The sequence below is a fragment of the Danio rerio genome, chromosome 15, assembly GCF_049306965.1.
Source record: "Danio rerio strain Tuebingen ecotype United States chromosome 15, GRCz12tu, whole genome shotgun sequence".
Lineage (NCBI taxonomy): Eukaryota > Metazoa > Chordata > Actinopteri > Cypriniformes > Danionidae > Danio > Danio rerio.
Window position 1 is genome coordinate 16,493,357 of NC_133190.1, and position 20,794 is coordinate 16,514,150.

General features: G+C 34.9%; 1 protein-coding gene across 4 annotated transcripts in view; it reads right to left on the reverse strand.

Moving 5' to 3' along the window:
* numbl (NUMB like endocytic adaptor protein) overlaps positions 1-20,794 on the reverse strand; it is a 121,749-nt gene that overhangs the window by 32,546 nt on the left and 68,409 nt on the right. For all 4 annotated transcript variants that reach the window (XR_012390504.1, XR_012390503.1, XM_005173378.6 and 1 more), the window contains exon 2: positions 3,891-4,041. Coding sequence is in view for 2 of the 4 variants with exons in the window: in XM_005173378.6 (XP_005173435.1) it covers positions 3,891-4,041 (151 nt within the window). In the remaining 2 variants the exon portion in view is untranslated. The remainder of the gene's footprint in view (positions 1-3,890; positions 4,042-20,794) is intronic.

Sequence of the window (20,794 nt, forward strand, 5' to 3'; positions counted from 1 at the left end):
AGGACAGAGGCCATTACAGAAGCACACATATCAGACCCCTGATGCCTCAGGCCGGACAGCGGAATTAGGACGAATTTAATTATGTAAGATTCACTGCAATACTTCCTCCACTTTATTTAATAATAAAGACCTTCTTCGGTCTTCAAAGAGCCCCTTCTCATTACACAATCCGACTGTCAAATGATTTTAATCTAATTAATTAAGAAATATTTTGACTACGTTAAGTATGTTTATCAATATTTTGAGAGAAAACCCATATAGAAATGATAAAAAGTCAGTCCACTTCTTTGTTTGTCTTAGTTTTTTAGGTTAAATATGACTGTTATGCTGTCCTTTTTCTTTTCAATTTCCTTGATTGCTAAATAGCCGAGGTGGAAAGAGTACTGAAAAATCACACTTAAGTAAAAGTACCATCACTTGCCTAAAATTGTAGTGCAAGTAGAGTAAAAGTATCTGTTGTGAATATTACTGAAAGTATGAGTAAAAAGTAGACATTTCAAAAGTTCTCAAGAGTAGTGAGTATTGAGTATTACGCTGTAAAAAGCTGATGCATTTACATGTAACCTGTGCATGTGTGTACTGTAAACATATTTAGTTTGCATTTAGTTATTGCCCAGCAGGCACATGACGTCATAAGACATTAATATTAGATTAGATTTAGGTTGTGATCTCATGTGACCAAAATTCAACGTCTAGCCAGCATTTAAGGACGTTATTTTGATGCCCAATAACGACGTCAAATGACATTGTTATTTGGTTGATTTTTGGTTGTTTGAAAGTGAACACAATCCAACGTCAAACCAACATTTTAAACCAACATCATATTGATGTCAAATACTGACATTTATTCGTCAGGTAAGGCAACCAAAATCCAACGTCTGACAGACGTCATAGTGGTAGCGTCCACACAATGTGAAGCTGTAACATCATTATTATAGGTTGGCCGTTAAGACATTGACGTCAGCCTGATGTAGGGTTCTGATGTCAACCGGATTTTCTTTTCTAAACAAAATGCAACCTCACTATAAAATTGAGGTACAACATCAATCTGAAGCTATGTGGACGTCCTGTGCCTGCTAGATGTTTAAGGCCATTTCAGTCATCATACAGATCTGTCATCTTCTCATCAGTGACATGCTTCTAAACAGTTTCTGGGTCAATACGTGTAAAGATTTTGGACATTTTCTTGAACACTTTTAATGCTTTTAAAAGTTTGCTGCAATTATAAATCACCCATGTCCATTAGGTAGTTCATTATGAGGCGATTCACCTTTTATATGCGATTTTATTGGACAGGAATCACAGGACTGATTTTTCTAATCCCCATAGACAAGAAAAAATAAAGTAGTAACTGCAGGTTGAAGGAAAATAGTAAAGTAAAAGTACCGATACAGCACTAAAAATGTAAAAGTAAAAGTACACATTTTAAAAACTACTTAATATGTTACAGTATCTGAGAAACACTACTATTTACACTTGTCTGAGTATTTGTAATTAGTTACTTTACACCACTGGTAAATAGCAGTGTACATACATGTTATATACAGGGCTTAACATTAACACCCGCCAACCTGCCAAATGCAAGTTGATTTCAGCTTTGGCAGGTTAGACAGTCACTCCCACTAGCCACTTTAGCTGGTTGAATTAATTTTTAAATAGTGGTTTTCTTAAAAGCAGTGTTCGACTATAAGGATGACAAATTGTGTGAATAAATGTGATCTTAGAATCGAGAAACAGCACGACTTACAACAATTGCTTTCATGCAAGCAATAGAAAGAAGGTGAATACAGAATGAGAGGATGATCAGTCGCGCACACAGCTGATGTGATGCGCGCGACTGCTAAAGCGCGTGCGTGCTCCTGTTTCCTTGCTTGAAGCAACCGTGTCTGGAACGCAACTGTGATAGGTTCTCGTTCATTTAGAACAGAGAAAATGTTATGCTAATGCACCCACAGTCTTGCTGCTTTCAAGAGCTCCAAATGTGTCTTTTTGTAAGTCTTTGTGTAAATCCCTCATTTTGAGTTCTGAAAAGTCATTTGAAATAAAAACTAATTGTAATGCAACGTTACAAAACCATGGCCCATTTGCTCATACACGACGCACAAAACGTGCAATAATTTAGGAGTCATGTGGACAAAAACACAAAATCTAAATCAAGTAATTGTTGCATGTCATATTCATATTTATGCATATAAATGATATTTTCCCAACAAGAAATTTGTGGCTAGTAAAAATGCAGAAAAGCTAGTAACATTGGAAAACTACTAGCCACTGTGGCTGGTGATCAGAAAAGTTAATGTCAAGCCCTACCTATATGTATGTGTGTGTTTTTTCTAGTCTAAATATCTAAAAAATAAAAAAAGCCTAAACCAAGAAGCATTTTCTGGAAAAGCAAAAAACAAACTGTCATGCTGGTTTTAATGAGAAACTCACTTGATTTTGATCTATTATTTTTGAAACAAGATGATGTTTTTGCTTGTCTAGAACAGTGGTTCCCCAAGTGGGGGTTGAGAAACAATGGTGGTTCGAATGACAGTGTTGGGGGTCGCCTGGTGATTTCTGAAAAAATCTAATTCATTTTTATTAAACTATTAGTAGTACTTTGATCAATATTTTACAAAATATTAAAAAACAGTAGTAGTTAATAATAAAAAAAAATTATTGGATTATGACCCCTTACGTTAGATTAATTTTTACTCTATATTGTTCTAAAACCGCAAAAATGTGCAACAATGAAAATCTAAAAGTGTGTAGATATTAGAGATCAGTCACCGAAAATGTATCAGCCGAAAATATATTATATCATTTAATGAACCCTCTCATTTCTACGCATATTTTATGTTAGCTGAGTTTATTTCAAATGAGTTTAATGAAAATGAAACAAACACTATTTATTTAGCTCATTTAATTTCATTTACTACTGCTTTATTATTAAGACATTAACTGTTTATTATCACTTAAAAAGTATGTTTTTTTACATTCCTAATCCTACCCAATACCTAAACCCAACTACTATCTTACTAATAAGCAGCTAATTAGAGGTTTATTGAACAAAAATCTTAGTTAATGGTTCGTTAATGGTTTGTTAATAGCTTGAAGTGTACGTTAAAATAAAGTGACCCAAAAAGCATCAATAAAACAAGAAAGCATCTTTGAAATACTTAATCTAAAAGACCTAGAATCTTCTAGCCAGTACTAGCCAGAAGTAATTTCACATATTAAAGGCCTTCTGTGACCCCACTTTCAGATCATATTCATTGTTATAAATTATTAAAGCAATCTGTCTATTAAAAACAATCTTGATGAATTTGGAAGCCTGCCATCAGCATTTTTCATGCACTGTCCATTTTCATTTAAAAATATATTGACAAGGCCTTAAAGCAGTCATATGGTGCATTTGTCTGGTGTTCCCAGAATGCATCTGTACATTTTCAGCTTAAAATACCTCACATTTTACATATTTTACATGTTTATGGCCATTTTTGGGTGAAAGTCAAAAGGTTTTCACATATTTTCACATGGTGCCTCTTTAAATGCAAATGAGCCTCTGCTCCTCAGAAGAGGGCGGAGCCTTCACCTCAGATTTGAGGTCATTATTTTGTTTAACCAAGGGGTAAAAATAGTATAATTTTCAGTTACCGAGTTAAATGTAAACAGTCCTACATGTTACTTCATATTATAATAAATAATAAATCATTACAAAGCAAAGTTTCAGTTTTAGGCCAATTTTATGCATCCTGAATTTGCATATGGCCCATAATATTTATGTAACTGCATACCCTCAGGAACAGACTTTGTGCTTTGCAGCTTTGCACATTTTTAGGCACTAAAGGAAGTGTAAGAAGCATAATCGAAGCCCTTTCAAAGAGCAAGTTAATTTCTCAACTCACCCGGACAGGAAAGTTGCATTTGCCCTTTCGCACAGCCTCTTCATCCGCCTGCCACTGGTGTGGTCGACTGGCCTCTGGCACGTAGGTGGGCTTCTTCCTGCGCAGGCTCTGACGCAGCTTATTCATCTCCACGCTCTCAAACTCTCTGGTGCTGAGGACAAGAAACAAGACACATCAACAAACAGCCCTTTTTCTAAATTAGAGACTATTAGTTAAATTTATCGTCAGGACAAATCCTGCTGAATGTTTTATACAGTTATTTACAGTCATGCTGGACAAGCGGGGAGTAATCACTCTGATTTGGATCAAAACCAAAATAAAAAATAGCAACACTAATTAAATCCAAACATATTTTTTGAGTATTATTATGGAATTAAAAGCAGCATGGCGTATTGGATTAAACTGAAATCGCAGAGAATGTATTGGCCTCTGTTTTCAAAACAATTGTTTGATGCCCAAGAGCCCTGTTTATGCAGCATAATTGGGTCATTCATTCTAGCCTTAATTTGCATTGGTAATTTCAAATTCAGAAAGCAAGGCCGCTCGGAAGAAGGCAATTATTTAAAGACCCACACTGTAAAAAATACAAATTTGAGTTAACTTAAAACTTTAAAGCAACATAAAGATTTTGAGTTTATTAAGCTTCAGTGGTTAAAGTTGTGGCATTTTTTTTTTTTTTTATTGACTGAAAAGGCTGTTTAAAGTCAAGTATACCTTATGGAATAATTTGGCATAACTTCATGCACTGAAGCTTAATAAAATCAAAATTGCTTTCAATTTTTAAGTTAACTTAGCTTTAAAGTTTTTACAGTGGTAAATGCTCAAATTAAAAAATCTAAATTCAAAGTCCCCTCAACTGATTTTTCTTAACTTTCATTGAACAAACAGTTCCAAACATGCAGTTAAATAGTGTTTATGACTAAATTCAACTCTGAGCTCACAAACATGTCCACCTAACTTATCATTTTAAACTGAATTAACAATTTGTAAGTTGGATTTTTACAGTGCAGCTATTGCTTTTTATCATGAAGTTTAAGGAGAATATTTAAATTTCATTTCAGTGAAATATAAATATATATAATTATATTTCAGTGTGGTTACATTTTTCACTGCTGTAAGTGCAAACACTGAAGAGCAAATCCATCGATGCGCAGCTCCACAAGTCCCAAACCAAGCAAGCCAGTGGTAAGGAACAAACTTCACCAAATGACAAAAGTGAAGAAAAAAAAAAAACCTTAAGAGAAACCAGGCTAAGTTAGGCACAACCATTTCTCCTCTGGCCAAACTGCTTGTGCAGAGCTGCAGTCTAGGCACAGGAGGCTAGAGACGCTGGACGCCTTTTGTAGAGAAGAGTTCCAAAAAAAGTTACAATGGGTTTTTAAGTGATGTTATCTTGTCGCTTTTAAGACAAGTGGTTTACTCACTTTTTTAAAGTGAATAATCACTTTTTACAGTGTACATGCTATTACAGTATTTCAATTTGTTAAATATTATTATATAATGTAACATATAATGTAACTGTGTATTTTCAGTTACCATTTAAATTTTAATTTTAGTAATTTTGTAGACTTTTGAAAACTATTTAAAACTAGTTTTAATTTTAGTTTCAGTTTGACTTTATTTCAAATACCTCAGCTTAAATCCACAGTACATTAGATAAAACTAGATAACTAGATTAAAGACGCATCTCTTTACATTAGCATACACATAAAACACAAATGCTTTTGAAATCCAAATCCTCTAAAGGATTGTTAGTCTGCATCATTTAGGGCAACCGGAGCTGGGAACACTTCCCAAAAGACATTATAAATTGAACGACATCTGCGCTTATCTTAGTCTGTTTTTATTTTTCCAGAGGTTTCCATAATCCTGGACCAGGCCGTATCCTGAGCAGATGCTGTGGTGGTCATGGAGGAGTGAAGAGCATAAGACTGATTCCTGTACGACTCCAGTGACAGAAGGGTCTTTGCATTGATCCTGAAGGGCCAGCTTGTACAGCAGCCTACTCCCATTTGCAGCTTCTCCATGATGGACGTCCAGTGTTCTTCAGCCTCCAGTGCCTAGACTGCAGTTCTGCCAAAGAAGTTTGGCCAAAGGAGATATGGTCGTGCCCAACTGAGCCTGGTTTCTCTAGAGTTTTTTTTCCTTCATTTTCATCAATTGGTGAAGTTTGTTCCTCGCCACTGGCTTGCATGATTCGGGACTTGTGAAGCTGTGCATCGATGGATTTACTCTTAAGTCTTTGGACTTTCAGCAGTGAAAATCAAACCACACTGAACTGAACAAAACTTCAACTCTGAAAACTGGACTGACACAGTCTCAATTTATTATAACTTCTATGTTAAGCTGCTTTGACACCATCAACATTGTAAAAGCGCTATAGAAATAAAGAAAGATGAAAAGACACTATATTCTTACTTTTTATGTAAAAAAACAAAAACAAAGGCTAGTCTTAAAAGTTTAATGTCATCATTACCATCTTCTCGCACAATTTGCCATTGAATATTCCCGTTGAGAAGTTGTAAACCGCAACACAAACTGTTGTACGGTCTTCTTGATGTAAACCACATGCCACCATTACTTTTATAGCATCACGTCAGTGTCTACAAGCGCACGTTTCCCAGAAGCCTGAAGCGTTGAGGCTAACAGGTGGCAGGCGCGGAGCACCGGAAGTCCTGTACCATTACACATGTCTGGCCCGCAGCCCAAATACCCGCACCCATTACACACCCGCATACTCAACTCAGGCCACATGCTGCTACATATGAGTGTGCTTTATTTCTCTGGCGTCTGGGTCTCTCCAGAGGGTTTATTCTGCTCCGGCACGTGCCTGTTGCTGAGCTTTTAGACCCTTTACACCTGCCGTCTGTCCAGGAACAAACAGCCGAATAAACCACAAGGCATTTTTAATGAGTCAACTAATAAAGAGGAGGATAATTATACTTATCGCAATTTACACTACAGGGCTGTTCAATTCTTCATTCTGAATGATTGATGAACATTCTAAGGTGTGAAATAATTTCAGATAAATGCACAGTTAAAGTAGTTCCAGACAGGTTTTGACTGCATTAGGCCCTGATATATATATATCAATATATCAATATATATCAATATAATTATACCAATATATAATTATTGACTTGATTTAAAGTTGAAGTCAGAATTATTAGCCCCCTGTTCCCAATTCCTGTTTAACGAAGAGAAGATTACTTCAACACATTTTTAAACAAAAATTTTAATAACTCATTTCTAATAAATGATTTATTTTATCTTTGCCATAATGACAGTAAATAACATTTTACTAGATATTTTTCAAGACACTTCTATACAGCTTAATGTGACATTTAAAGGCTTAACTAGGGTATTTAGGTTAACTAGGCAGGTTAAGGTAATAGGGCAAGTTATTGTATAACGATGATTTGTTTTGACTATCGAAAAAAGGGGCTAATGATTTTAACCTAAAATGTTTTTTAAAAGATTTAAAAAAAACTTTTATTCTAGCTGGAAAAAAAACAAATAAGACTTTCTCCAGAAAAAAAAATATTATCAGACATACCGTGAAAATGTCCTTGCTGTGTTAAACATCATTTGGGAAACAAAATTTAAAAAAAAATCAAAGGGGGGCTATTAATTCTGACTTCAACTGTATATCTGGTGATATGAACATTTTAATTACATTTATTAGAGATAACACCCATTGCTCGGCTTAATTTAATACAATGGCCAAAAAGATGACCAATGCTTCTGCGAGAGGAGAGGAACAGGAGGGACTTCCGAGATTCTGTTCCACTTTCTGGATTGATCTAACAGCTGAACGGCTGCCAAAGTTACAGATCAGCAGAGAGCGAGAAGACATTTGGAGATAGAGAACAGGCAAAATGCCAGAGAGAGAGAAAGAGAAGAGACTTTATGAGGAGAAGAAAGAGGGAGCTTGAGCTGTTGAAGGGGATGGAGATGAGCGCTAAACACACTCGTTGAATCCAATCGAGGTCACTGTCCTAATGTGTGTCGCTCACACACTAATGTCCTGACTGATGCTGCAACACCGATCGTCAATGCTTGAGACGACAAAACGACAAATCAGTTTTTATATTTATACAATTCAGACAGCTTTCTTAGTGACACCAGTGGCCATTAAGTGGACTGCAGCCACAAATTGCTGCTAGTGCATATGTAATGTACTGAACAAGAGATGTGACTTTAGTGTAGGACTGCAACTACCGATTAGTTTAACAATCGACAAATCTGTTGATTATTTTTAGATTAATTGATGAATCGGATAAAAAAAAAGAAAAGCATTAATTTCCAACCGTTTATCCAAAAAAATCATCCCTTATTATTATTATTATTATTATTATTATTATTATTAATAGTAATAATAATAATTATAATAATAATAAAATAAAAAAACAAAGTAGTTTTGTCCTTTTTTCAATACAAATATCTAAATATTATTATATCAAGATACATACTAGACACATGAAATAGCATAAAAATGTATGTCTTGTTTTCTTAAAGAAAAAAAAAACATCTCAAAATTAAGTGATTGTTTGCTTAAAACAAGTTAAATGTTTAGTGAATTGGGTAAAATATTCTCTAAAAATAATCTTAGTGGGATATAATCTCAAACAGAAGTTTTACCAGTTCACATAAATGGGTAAGTGATCGTGATCTATAACGTGAGATGGTTGTTGCCATGTTTACTTGCGGCCGCACGTTTGCCTCATACATGAAAAGCAGAACACGCAGGATTCAGCACCTAAATTCACCAGTTACTCCCCAAATACATGCAAGTAAGTGGCTGGTGAACTTAGAGAAGGGTAGATTCAACTTTATAGTTACTTTCACTATGTGTATCTGATATGAATAAAACACATCGGCAAATTATATTTGAATGGATTGTTAGATTTCCTTCTTTGTTTTACGAACTCTAAATGCATTCTTTTACTAGTACATGTTTGTATTTACATACATGTACTAGTAAAAGAATACATTTATACATGTATAAATAATAAAATAAGCATTAGGCGGTTTAAACGCTGCATAATTGTGATAATATGACACGTCTTTCTCAGCGGCGTTAAGTTGGTTTTGTTTTTGAAAAAAAAAGAAGCACTTTTCCGACAGTCCTTTACTGAGAGCTCTGCTCAGCGCGAGCTCTCCCTGGTTCAGCACCAAACACCGCGCCAAAGCTCAGTGTTCTCATTTGCTGTTCTATAGGTAAACGAGCTAACACCATTTTTCATGTTGAGCTAGATAACGAGTAAAACATCAGCATCAGGGACTGTACACAAAACGAAACAAAAAAGGACTCTGCTGTTGAACTCCCTTCCACCTCATCGGAGTCTATGAGGTGCCGAACTTTGTATCAGTGTGCGAGAGAGACCGTGTTCACTCCAATCCGCGCTGAACTAAAGTGTTTTTTTTTAATAATCAAAAGTCCTGTCGCGCGACACAACGAATCGATTATGAAATTCGTTGCCAGCACTTTTAGTAATGCTCATAGACAGACAAGTCAATCTTTGCTGCTTTAAAATGCTCCAGTGTCCCTGTATTTGTGTTTGCTCTCAGTAAACAGCGAAGTGTTGTGAACTCATGACCGTCATGGCCAATTTTAGTAATTTTTTCTGTTGAGCATGTGAACACAATGGCGTATCAGGACTGTCTAAGAATGCACTCAACAACGCTTAAATGTTAACAGGAGAACGGTTTTAACATTTCTGTACCGATTGCTACCAAATTACAGTATCGTGACTACACTACTTTATTGTTGTCAAGTATTTGCATACTCGCAGATAGATTGAACCCATTATACATCCATGATGTCATCATTTTCAAACACATGCACATTGAAATTCTCAAAATTGGTGTTTTGAGTGCATAAATACGGCACTGTCATAAATGTAGGTCAACACTTCCTGTGTTCCTATAATCTATATTTGACTGCCTGGTTACTGGTCAAACAGAAAATTTAAAGGAATTTTTAATTCTGCAAGTAAATATAGAACTAAAAATATATAATAGTTTCTTTAGTAACATGTTGTTTTGCGCTGTGGTATCTTAAGTGGTTTAGTTAATCGTGCAGTTTGCAGTTGTCTACAAATATTTTGGTGTCTTCATCAACAAATACATGGCAAAGAAAACAATCTGTTCCTAAACCGTTCTTATGAGACTCGCTGGAAAAAAATTCCTAAACATGCATGTGAAAGTCACACAAGAGCCATAAGAGCCACCCAAGTCATTCCATGGAAATTATTTCATCACCAAATAAAAACCAGCTGGAGCAATAACATGGGTAGAGCGAACCAAGACTAAATCAAAACAACACGTCCAAGACTTCATACACAAAACATTTGGCAGATCATTTCTCTTTATGTGTCTGAATGTCATTCCCCATCAGAAACCCCCCCAAATTGAATAAACAGCACATAAAAAATTGCATTTTTACATTGCAAATGTTCTTGGCTTCTCTAGAAAGCATACACTGAATAAAAAATGATGTACAAATAGAGGTTTGCAATACGGTCAAAAATATTTTAGGGGATTTCTCCACTAACAATAATAAACAATATTTTGGCCACATTTTTTGTGTCATTGTGCTGTTACCTTGGCTACTTTAGACTTGTCTAAAATTGGTTTCAGATTTTTCAACTCACATTGACGCAGATTGGAATTAGTTAGACATGTACATAAAAACTTGTCTGAAATCCAATTTTTAAATTACATCTGTCTTAAGCCACTTTCAGATGTGGTTATAAATCACATACATACAGTATATGACATCTTACCTGCATCTAAATGTGTAAATGCGATTCCCAATAAATTTATATTGGATTACAAGCAATTAATGGCAAGTCAAAATAATTTTATTTTCAATAAAATAATAAATTATTCAAATAATTTTAATAACATACCATTCAAAACCTGATAGTCAACCATATCAATAATAAAAAAATCCCCTACCGGATGCATAATGTTGGTGTTTTTAGTTTATTTATTACATATACATATGTATTTAATACATATACATAGTTTATTTAATACATATACATATTTCTATTAGGATCTATGTAACTATATCTATTTTAGTGCTTCTTAACTATGAACTTGATTGATTGTATAATTTTTATATATATATTTTTTAGGATGACAATTTTAAAATCTGTCCAGTGACAATGGATGAAAAATAGCCTTCTGACTAATTCTGGTGCATTTGCAGCAATGCCAATTTTTGTACACTATCCCTGCCATCTAAATAAATGATTTTAGACCAAAACTAATGTAAACAACATATTGGATACTTGACGTGTTTAAAGTGAATTTTAAAAAAATGGATGTAGATAAAAATATTTCAATATCCTCACAAAGCAAATACTGTTAGCGTGGATGCTAATATAATTATTGTTTTTTTGGTGTTTAGGAGTTTTGGCTTCAGAAAACTAGTTACTATCTACTGCATGAGTTCAACTGGCGCTTTCTGTATTGTTTTGTGTCCTTTTCAAATGAAAAAATAGTTTAATTATTAGCACTGCTGTTTTGACTGATTACTTTTCTTGACTTTGAATGCCTCAGGACCATTACTATCTATAGAGAATGCAAGGGCTCTCAGATTTCATCTTAAATATCTTGATTTGTGTTCTGAAAACAAATGAAGATCTTAGGAATTTAGAACCACTTGAGGATAATTGGTTAATAAAATAAAGTACATTTTTTGTGTGAACTAACCCTTTAATTTATTCTCATTTATAAATAAAAAACGCAAGAGAACCAGTGCAGAGAAGGAGCTAAAAACTCACACAGGACGCATGTAAACAACCATTCAGAAAGCATCCCTCGAGCAAGAGGCAGTAAATCTGCAACAGACCATGTTAAGCTTCCTGCGCCATTTCAGTCTGACTGTACTGATCCCGATGAGGCAAAGCCTGCAGTAAGACGAGTTTCATTATTGTTGAAATCAATGCTCTCAGCAGCTGCCTGCGCTCATTTCAAAGACACTGTGGGTGGACAGAGTAATAGAGGCTTTTTGGGTGCTTCTGAAAAAGGGAGTAATTGTAGCGTGACACTCAGTCTCTTATGGGAGGCTGTGCTCGGGCCTCTTCACAAGCATTTAGGGGAGAGATGGAGAAAGGGCTACTTGTGATTTCATTATAATATTGTCTGCCCTCGTTATTTGTTTCAAACATATATAAATTCACCTGTAGAAGATATTTTGATAAATGTTGCTCAGTGAACAGGAATAGTAATCGTGCATGTCGAGCTCCATTAAGGACATTTCTATATTGACCGGTTTGATCTTTTTGCAGCTCTAAAGCTCCTGAATTCAGAATGCATTCAATGCATAGCAAACAGCAAATCGGATATTTCTCAAAATATTGGTCACGCTTTCTTTTGATGGTTCGTTTGTTAAATTTAAGATGCATTTACATGCCAACTAATTCTCATTAAATTGAAGATTAGAGACTATCAGGTTGGGGTTAGTGTTAGTGTAAGTTGACATGTTCTTGCAAAGTTTCCTATAGTCAGTTAAATGCCTGTTAAATGTCTGTATCAACAGATATCAAGCAGACAGTCTACTAATACTCAAATGGACCATCAAAATAAAGTGTTGCCAAAATATCTTATTTTGTGTTCATTTAAAAAAGTCATACAGGTTTTGATGAACATGAAGAAGAATGAATCATGACTAGGATTGCAAAATTCTGGGAATTTTTTTGGGCTGGAAACTTTCCATGAGAAAATATGGGACTATATAGAAATTAATGGGAATAAACTGTGAATTTGGTTGACTGAAGTTAAACAGGGAACTTAATTGTAAATTAAAAAAATGTCTTGCTGCATAATTTTAGTTAAAACAACCAGATTTAATGCAGTTCTCTACCCTGCATATTCCTTAAATCACTGCATGCACTGATATTTTCTTATATTCTGCACACAAAATAATTGTCAATTGTCCATTTAAATTACTTACATTTATTCTATAAACATAAAATGTGCTTGTGCTGTAAGCTATTGTGCACCATAATTTACCATTGTATAAACAAAAACACTGACTGATCGAACATAGAGGTGAAAAACACACACACACAATAAAGGATGATTAATACTTTGGAGTCAAGCGGATGCGTATGGGCTGGCTCAACCTTCGCACAGCCGCATAGCCCTTGCCACAGCTGAAGCCGGTGCTGACGCCCACTTCTCAAAAAATGTAAATACACGTCACAACGACGCGTAGCTCAAGCTCTGTGATTGGTCGACTTGGTAGCGGTGATGAGTGTGAGCGGTGCTGAGAGCCACAAGCCCAATGGAGCAGTTGTTTACAAGTGTCGAGTCCTGTGAAAGAGCTCCAGATGGAGACTTTCGGAAGTGTTTTTGCAGAGCAACACAAACAGCACGTAGAAGTACTGTTTAAATGCACAGCTATGTGCAAGGTAGGCACCATGGGTCACACTAATCACTCGACGCAGAAGTATAAATAAGCCCCAAGAAGACACCATCCTCTTCTTAAAGTCACTTAAGAGGAATCCACTACCCCGTTTTCCCTGTGCTGAATATCAGGCCATTTTTAATACGGATTTGTTTGTGTCAGCTTATGACTAAAACATTTGTAGTTTTAAGTTTATAATATAATTTATTCATTTATTATCTTGTCAGCTTAGTTTCTTTATTAATCCAGGGTCGCCACAGCGGAACGAACTGCCAACGTATCCAGCAAGTTTTTTTTACGCAGCGGATGCCCTTCCAGCCACGACCCATCTCTGGGAAACATTTACACACATTCACACACTATGGACAATTTATCCTACCCAATTCACCTGTACCACATGTCTTTGGACTGTGGGGGAAACCGGAGCACACGGAGGAAACCCACGCGAAGGCAGGAAGAACATGCAAACTCCACACAGAAACGCCAACTGAGCCGAGGTTCGAACCAGCAACCCAGCAAACTTCTTGCTGTGAGACAACAGCACTACCTACTGCACCACTGCCTCGCCAGTTTATAATATATACAGTTTATATAATCTCCTCTAAATTACTAAGTAATTTATATAACTTCCCAAAATTGCCGAGACTAGTTTGCCCTTGGACATTTTCTGTAATATTACTGGAAATTTTCAGCCACTTTGCAACCCTAATCATGACAGATTTTTTTCAGAATCACAAAAGTTGAAAAATGTAATTATTATTATGTTAAGTTTGAAAATGACATGACTGAGTAATCAGTCTTTATTTGCAACTAACTACTAGTTTGACTAAAAAAACAAATTTACATTGAACAAAATAAATCACTTTAAATGTGAATTTAGATGTTGCAACTTTCTAATGTACAGTATGAAATGTAAAAACTATATTATATTTAAATTGAATTAAATCAAACTATTAATCTGATGCATTTTTACAGTTACTTGACTGTTTTGTAAATGATAATATAAATGTAAAACTACACAAGAAATTGCACAATTAAGCACAAATTAGGGCTGGGCAATATTGCAAAGAAATTTTCATGTTTAATGTGATTCTATATAAATAATTTTTGAATATTTTAAAACAATACATTTAGGAAAATTAGGATTTTTTTATTTAATTACTTCATTTTAATTTACCAATATTACTAAGGCAAATACTTTTAATAGTCAAAAACAAAAATATTTAAACAATCAAACCAAACTTTAAGGTCAACATCTCTAAGGTGTGAATAATAATGATACAGTAGAGCTCAAACTCTGTAAGCAAAATAAATAATGATAATCAAGTCTGAGCATTCAAGTAAAAGAACCGACCATCCTTATTCAAATACATACTACAACTTTACAAGTTGCGAAGATAAGTGACTATTACACCCTATGCTAAAAAAGCTCTTTCACATGGGGCGCTAGTGGCTGGGATGCACAAGAAAAGAAACCAAAAAGCCACTCTGGTGACATCCTTTTTTATTTACAATCTCTTCACTGTTGCTAGCAAGCACACTCATTTTCGCATGTGTTGTTATTCTGACCTGAGATAATAAGCGCAAGTGTGCGGTTTTGGTTTCCTTGACCATTTACAATGGGCTTTGCATTCACACTTCCCTGGCGTCTCTCGTAACTAGGTGACCATCAAGAGGATGTTAAATGGAGAAACCATTGCTACAGCTCAGATGCAAGTTTATGGATAAAAGTAAAAACTACTGCAGTGTTTGGATGCGCTGGGTTTGTCTGAGATAATTAATCTGCGGTTATTACTGAAATGTGTATATTCCAAACAAAGCGTGAAGTAGATTAGTTGTTCTACTAACATCAATCCTGATGCGCTCGTGGCATTCAGAAAAGTTCAGATGTTTTTCAGCTAGCGTAATGTGTGCGCCACTTGCACAACATGTGAGCGTTGCTCCCATATACCTTGAATTTTAAGGCCTCATTGCCACTTCATCTACTAATCAGTATCAAACCTTTAACTTAATAAACAGCTGTTAATACACAGTGGTAGTTAAATAAATCAATAGAGCAAAACCATGCAACAGAACTCAGATGAGCTTGGAAGAAACAAAGCTTGAAAGAATAAATTAAGCTGTTGTTTTCATCGACAGACTTCAGCCCCTGTTTAAAACTCGTCTTTCGCCAAACAGGAGTATGCAAACTTACATTTTCCCATTTTGCCATCTGTTTTGCTCTATGGTTTCGCAACATGTGAAGAGCATCACATCACTTCACCTTTCCTCGTTTGTTGCAAATTACGTGATACCACCTGGATGGAGGAGCTTGGCTGGATGCACCCCGGCCCAAAGCAATCCTTTGGATTGAGCATGCCGTTGTTATTATTAAGAGGAAAATACATATGTTTATGCTTTGTTGAAGTCAAACACTTTGGACAACGCTTGAAAAAATTTTAAGACCTCATTAAAAACGTGATTAAGATTTTTTAATACCTTTTAAGGGCCTTAATTTTCTCATTATTGATTTATCAACTTTTAATACTTTTTAAGACAATGTGGACACCCTGTTATTAGCATTGCTTCCATAGCACACGCTCAGCAGCCACATTTTATTTAAACTATAGCGCTTCAAACTGAAACTTCATATCGAATCTTTTTTTATCAATACTGACAATGAAATTCAGTCAATAAATATTGATAGCAATTTAATTGCCCAGCCCTAATACAAACTCATACAATAGATAAAAAAATAATAAATATTGGCTAAAATCATATTGGCCAAATTCAGTATACACAGCTCAGATATCTGGAGTGAATATAATTCCTCACAAAAAAAAAAAAAAAACGCCAACCTAAATTGATCTAAAGCGATAATAAAGATACATGCAATGCAGAAATGTTACAACATATTTATAACCCACATTCTGTGAATGCTGTTTTGATAACTTATTAATTAAACATTCTTTAAAAAATGATTGAAATTTTTCTTTATCATCAAATCAAGATTTTTAAAGGATCATGTGACTGAAAACTGGAGAATTATGCTAAAACAAATCCAACAAAGAAATTCCCTTCAAAAATATATTAAATTAGAACAAAACTCTTCTGACCTGTAATAATATTTGACAGTATTACTCATTCTGCCTTATTTTATGCCTCAGTCCAATAGGAGCTAAAATACAAACACATTTTGCAAAGCGACGATGCAGAGCTGCCCACCAGTGACCCAGTTTCAGGACCTTCTAAACCCTGTTTGCAAATATCATCTGACCCAGAGAGCAAAGGCGACACGTTTCTCTGGCCATCTGCCGCGGCGCGTCTAAAGCAGTTCCAGCACATCACACCTGCTCAGACCGAGGTTTTTAATGCCCGCATGAACACGACACCCGTATGCGTCAAACACAGACCTGACTAATTGCTTTTGCAGATGACGAAGGGTAAAAAAAAGGGGGTCAGACCAAACGTTCCTCCTAATATCATCAATACAGAAAGACAGTGACACAGTGACCAGCCATGCAGTGTGAAAATGTGGGTTTGCAGTACATGTCGATTCAGTGGCGTAGGAGTTTTCGATCAGAATTCACTGGCATAAGCTGATGAATGTGCTCAGTCAAGCCATGTCCCAGTAAAACAATCTCCCTAGAAAATGGATGTTGTTAGACTGTAATGCGGTGAGACGGCTGAATCTGAGTCTTCTGCGCTGCTCGACTGACGTTTTGTCTAAGCAATGCGGCTTTTCTGCAGCTTTTTTTCCAAACCAGAGTTCCTCTCAATCAACCACAAGCTTAAACAAGGCTTACTTTAAGAGGTGGGATAAGTGTATTTAGGGATGGCTAAATAAGAGGTTATTAGTAGCACTTGATTAATGCAAAAATTCACACTAAAATGACTATTTAGTCATTATTTACTAACCCACAGCTTTTTATATATATATATATATATATATATATATATATATATATATATATATATATATATATATATATATATATATTTTTTTTTTTTTTTTTTTTTTTTTAAATATACGGCTCATGTTTCTGATGAAAAAACAGCATTGTGACTTAATAAAGAAACAGCAGCATATTTCTCCAGTTGTTTGATTATAATCTACACTAAGTGTTAAAACAATGGTCTTTAAAATATGTAATTGAATTTTAAAGGCACAAATTGATACAAACTACTGTAAAAGGGACCAACATTGTGCTTCCAAGTCCCCAAGAGTTACACTGTGAAGTTTTACCAATTTAAATCCATTCAGCTGATTTCCAGGTCTAGTGAGGGCACTTTTAACTTACCTTTGCATAGATCATTGAATCGGATTAGACCAATAGTATCTCACTAATGTAAGACACTGCAGGTGAATAAAAAAAAAAAAAAACTATTAACTAACAGTTAGCAGCATACTTCTCCACTCCAGCTGTTTGTTTATAATTCACACTAACATAAGTGTTGATTATACACTTTATTTATATGATTTTAACTTGATTATAATCAACACTCACCACATGTACTAAGTGTTAAAAAAATGTCTTTAAAAATGTTGTAGTATTGTAATAGAAATCTACAGGCACAAATTTATACAAACTACTATAAAAGAGACCAGCATTGTGCTTTTATAATGAAACAATCCACTTTTTACACAATAGGCTCAATTTACAAGTCTCCAAGAGTTAAATTATTGAGTTGTACCATTTTTTAATCGATTCAGCCGATCTCCGGGTCTGGTGGTGGCACTTTTAGCTTAGCGTAGCATAGATCATTGAATCGGATTAGACCAATAGCATCTCGCTAATGTAAGACACTGCAGGTGAATACAATTTTAAAAATAATAATACTAGTTGGCAGCCTACTTCTCCAGTTGTTTGATTATAATCAACACGAACACTAGTGTGAAACTTGATTTATATGATTAACACTTGATTAAAATCAACACCCATCGTATTTACAAAGTGTTAAAAAAGTTGTCTTTAAATCTTTGGCTCTTTGACATGTTTTATGGTTTTAAATAATGGCTTACACACAGCATTGTTGGTTTACAAAATCAAAATAAAAAAATGACATCCTATTGCACAACTACACTTGATTTTGGTTTTATTGGCAAAAATAAATAAATAAAAAAAGCATGGTAAATGAGAATCCTAAATTTTTTATGGCATACTTTAAAAAACATATCAACATATCAACCAATATCGACATATCAACCATTTGGTAGAGGCTGATATTTTAGAAATTATGGGATGTGTTGAAAAAAGTGCATTGAGTGTGTTAACTAGCGACATTAGGAGTGTAATGCAATCCAAAATTGTTTTCTGGATGGGGTAGTTAAAGGGTTAAAAATATGTATTGTATTAGAATTCTACATTTATACAAACTACAATAAAAGAGACCAGCATTGTGCTTTATTAAAGAAACACTCCACTTTTTTAAATAGGTTCATTTTACAAGTCTCCAAGAGTTAAAATGTCGAGTTTTACCATTTTTAAATCCCATTAGCCCATCTGCGAGTCTGGCGGGAGCACTTTTCGCCTAGCATAGCTTAGCATAGATAATTAAATCAGAGACTATTAGCATCTTGCTAATGTAAGACACTGCAGGTGAATAAGATTTATTTTTAAATAAACTATTAGTTAGCAGCATACTTCTCCAGTTGATTGATTACATGGACGAAAAAAGAAATCTTCATGGGAGAACAAAAAAATCTATTTCGATCATGATTATCCTCTCGCAGTTCTCCAGAAAAGAAAGGATTACTCGCAGGTGAAAAAAGTACCCAAAGACAAGAAGATCCGATTCCAAACCCCATATCCAGCAAGATTATGGGTGTACTATGAAGATGGAGTCCACACCTATTATACAGCTGAAGAGGCCTATATAGACATGGTTAAACAAGGGTTTCGTGCGGAAAAAACACAGTCAATAGAATCAATAATGAAACAACTCAAAGACACATCGTGGAAAACATCTCACATCAAAAGACAAGAGGAAAAAAAACTGAGAAATCAACAGACATCTAAAATTTGACGTTTACATTAAACTTTTTTATCATACGATACTTGGAAGAGATGGACACACAGCTAGCGTGTGCTTTACTGAAATTCCCAGAAAGAATGTAAGCCAAGGATTTGTCAGACAAAAATGCTGTTTACACCATGCTATTGAAGGAAAACTGATGAGTAACAGTACTCCAAAAAAAAAAAAAAAAAAAACGTTGCACTTTGGAGCCACAGCATTCATGTTACAATAAATTAACCTGTGAATGGCACACTTGTAGTCATAAAGTGTATTAAAAAACCAAATGAAATAAAAAACACTTCTCCTCAATCAGGCCAGCACTGCAGTGTAAGAATAGTGAAGGTCTCGCTCAGGAGTCTTCACTTGAATTATTGATTTTGTTTATTTTAGGTGAAGGGCAAGACATTGAAAATAGCTCTGAGGTTCCTTTTCCAACAAAACAGCAATCTTGTCCACAGTCTGTCATCGATTGCCAGTGGACTGGTTACTGTATTCTGATGCGGTCCAGACAAGCGTGAGATGCCCTTTAACACTTCGACCTTCATATAAAATTTAACACCTTGGTTTTTCAAACCAATTCATGATCACATTGAGTGTAGCTACAGTATAATATAATTTGAACAAATAATGATCTGTTTATAGGGTGAAACAGCCTTTGTTCTTCTCAACAGTAATACACAGTGAGGTCTTCAAAGTAGTTTACTGTGATTTGGCTTCTGGGATATATTACTGGAGCAACATCACTGTTAGACCAGAAACAACATCCCTGTTAACTAATCAGATTGTAGGGTTAAGCTCAGGGCAGAGGTTGGAACGACATCATCTCCTTGCAGTTTAATGGTTGGTAAATGAATTAAGGCCATGGCTTGTTGACGTGATTGTTGCTTTAAGACCAACAGAAGATGTTGACCCAGGATGTTGTCCTACTTGGCCAAATCATGGCTGCATGACATCAATTTGTCTTGTGGATCAACATCAAACAGTATTCAGATAAGAATTGTTCAAACATTTAAATAGTAACATTTTATTAGTGATTATTTTTGTTTTAGAGAGGTTGACTGTAGTATTGGTAACTTAGCAACCAACAGTAAACAATGCAAGCAAGGAGACGGGTGTAATGTTCGCTTCGTCAGTTTATTCAGCAAATGTGTTTCCATCTCCATCAGACAAAAAATATTTTTTTTGCAAATTAAAGAATTTTGATTTAAAATTTATTTGAGATTTTTTTGGTTTCCCCTCTAAAAACTTCATAATTTCCATTGTAAAAAAGTGATTTCCTAAAAAAAAAAGTATTAGTTAGTATTACTATTTGTTATTAGTTGACTTTACTTTAAAAAAGTGATTAAACCCATCAAGTACAGTAGTCTCTCACTATAACAAGGTTGACCTCGCAGTTTCAGATTTTTTTTTGTGCAATTTGACATGCTTTTTTTGTTCTGTGTCCTGATTGGCTGCAAACCATTGTCAATCAATCTCCTCTGTG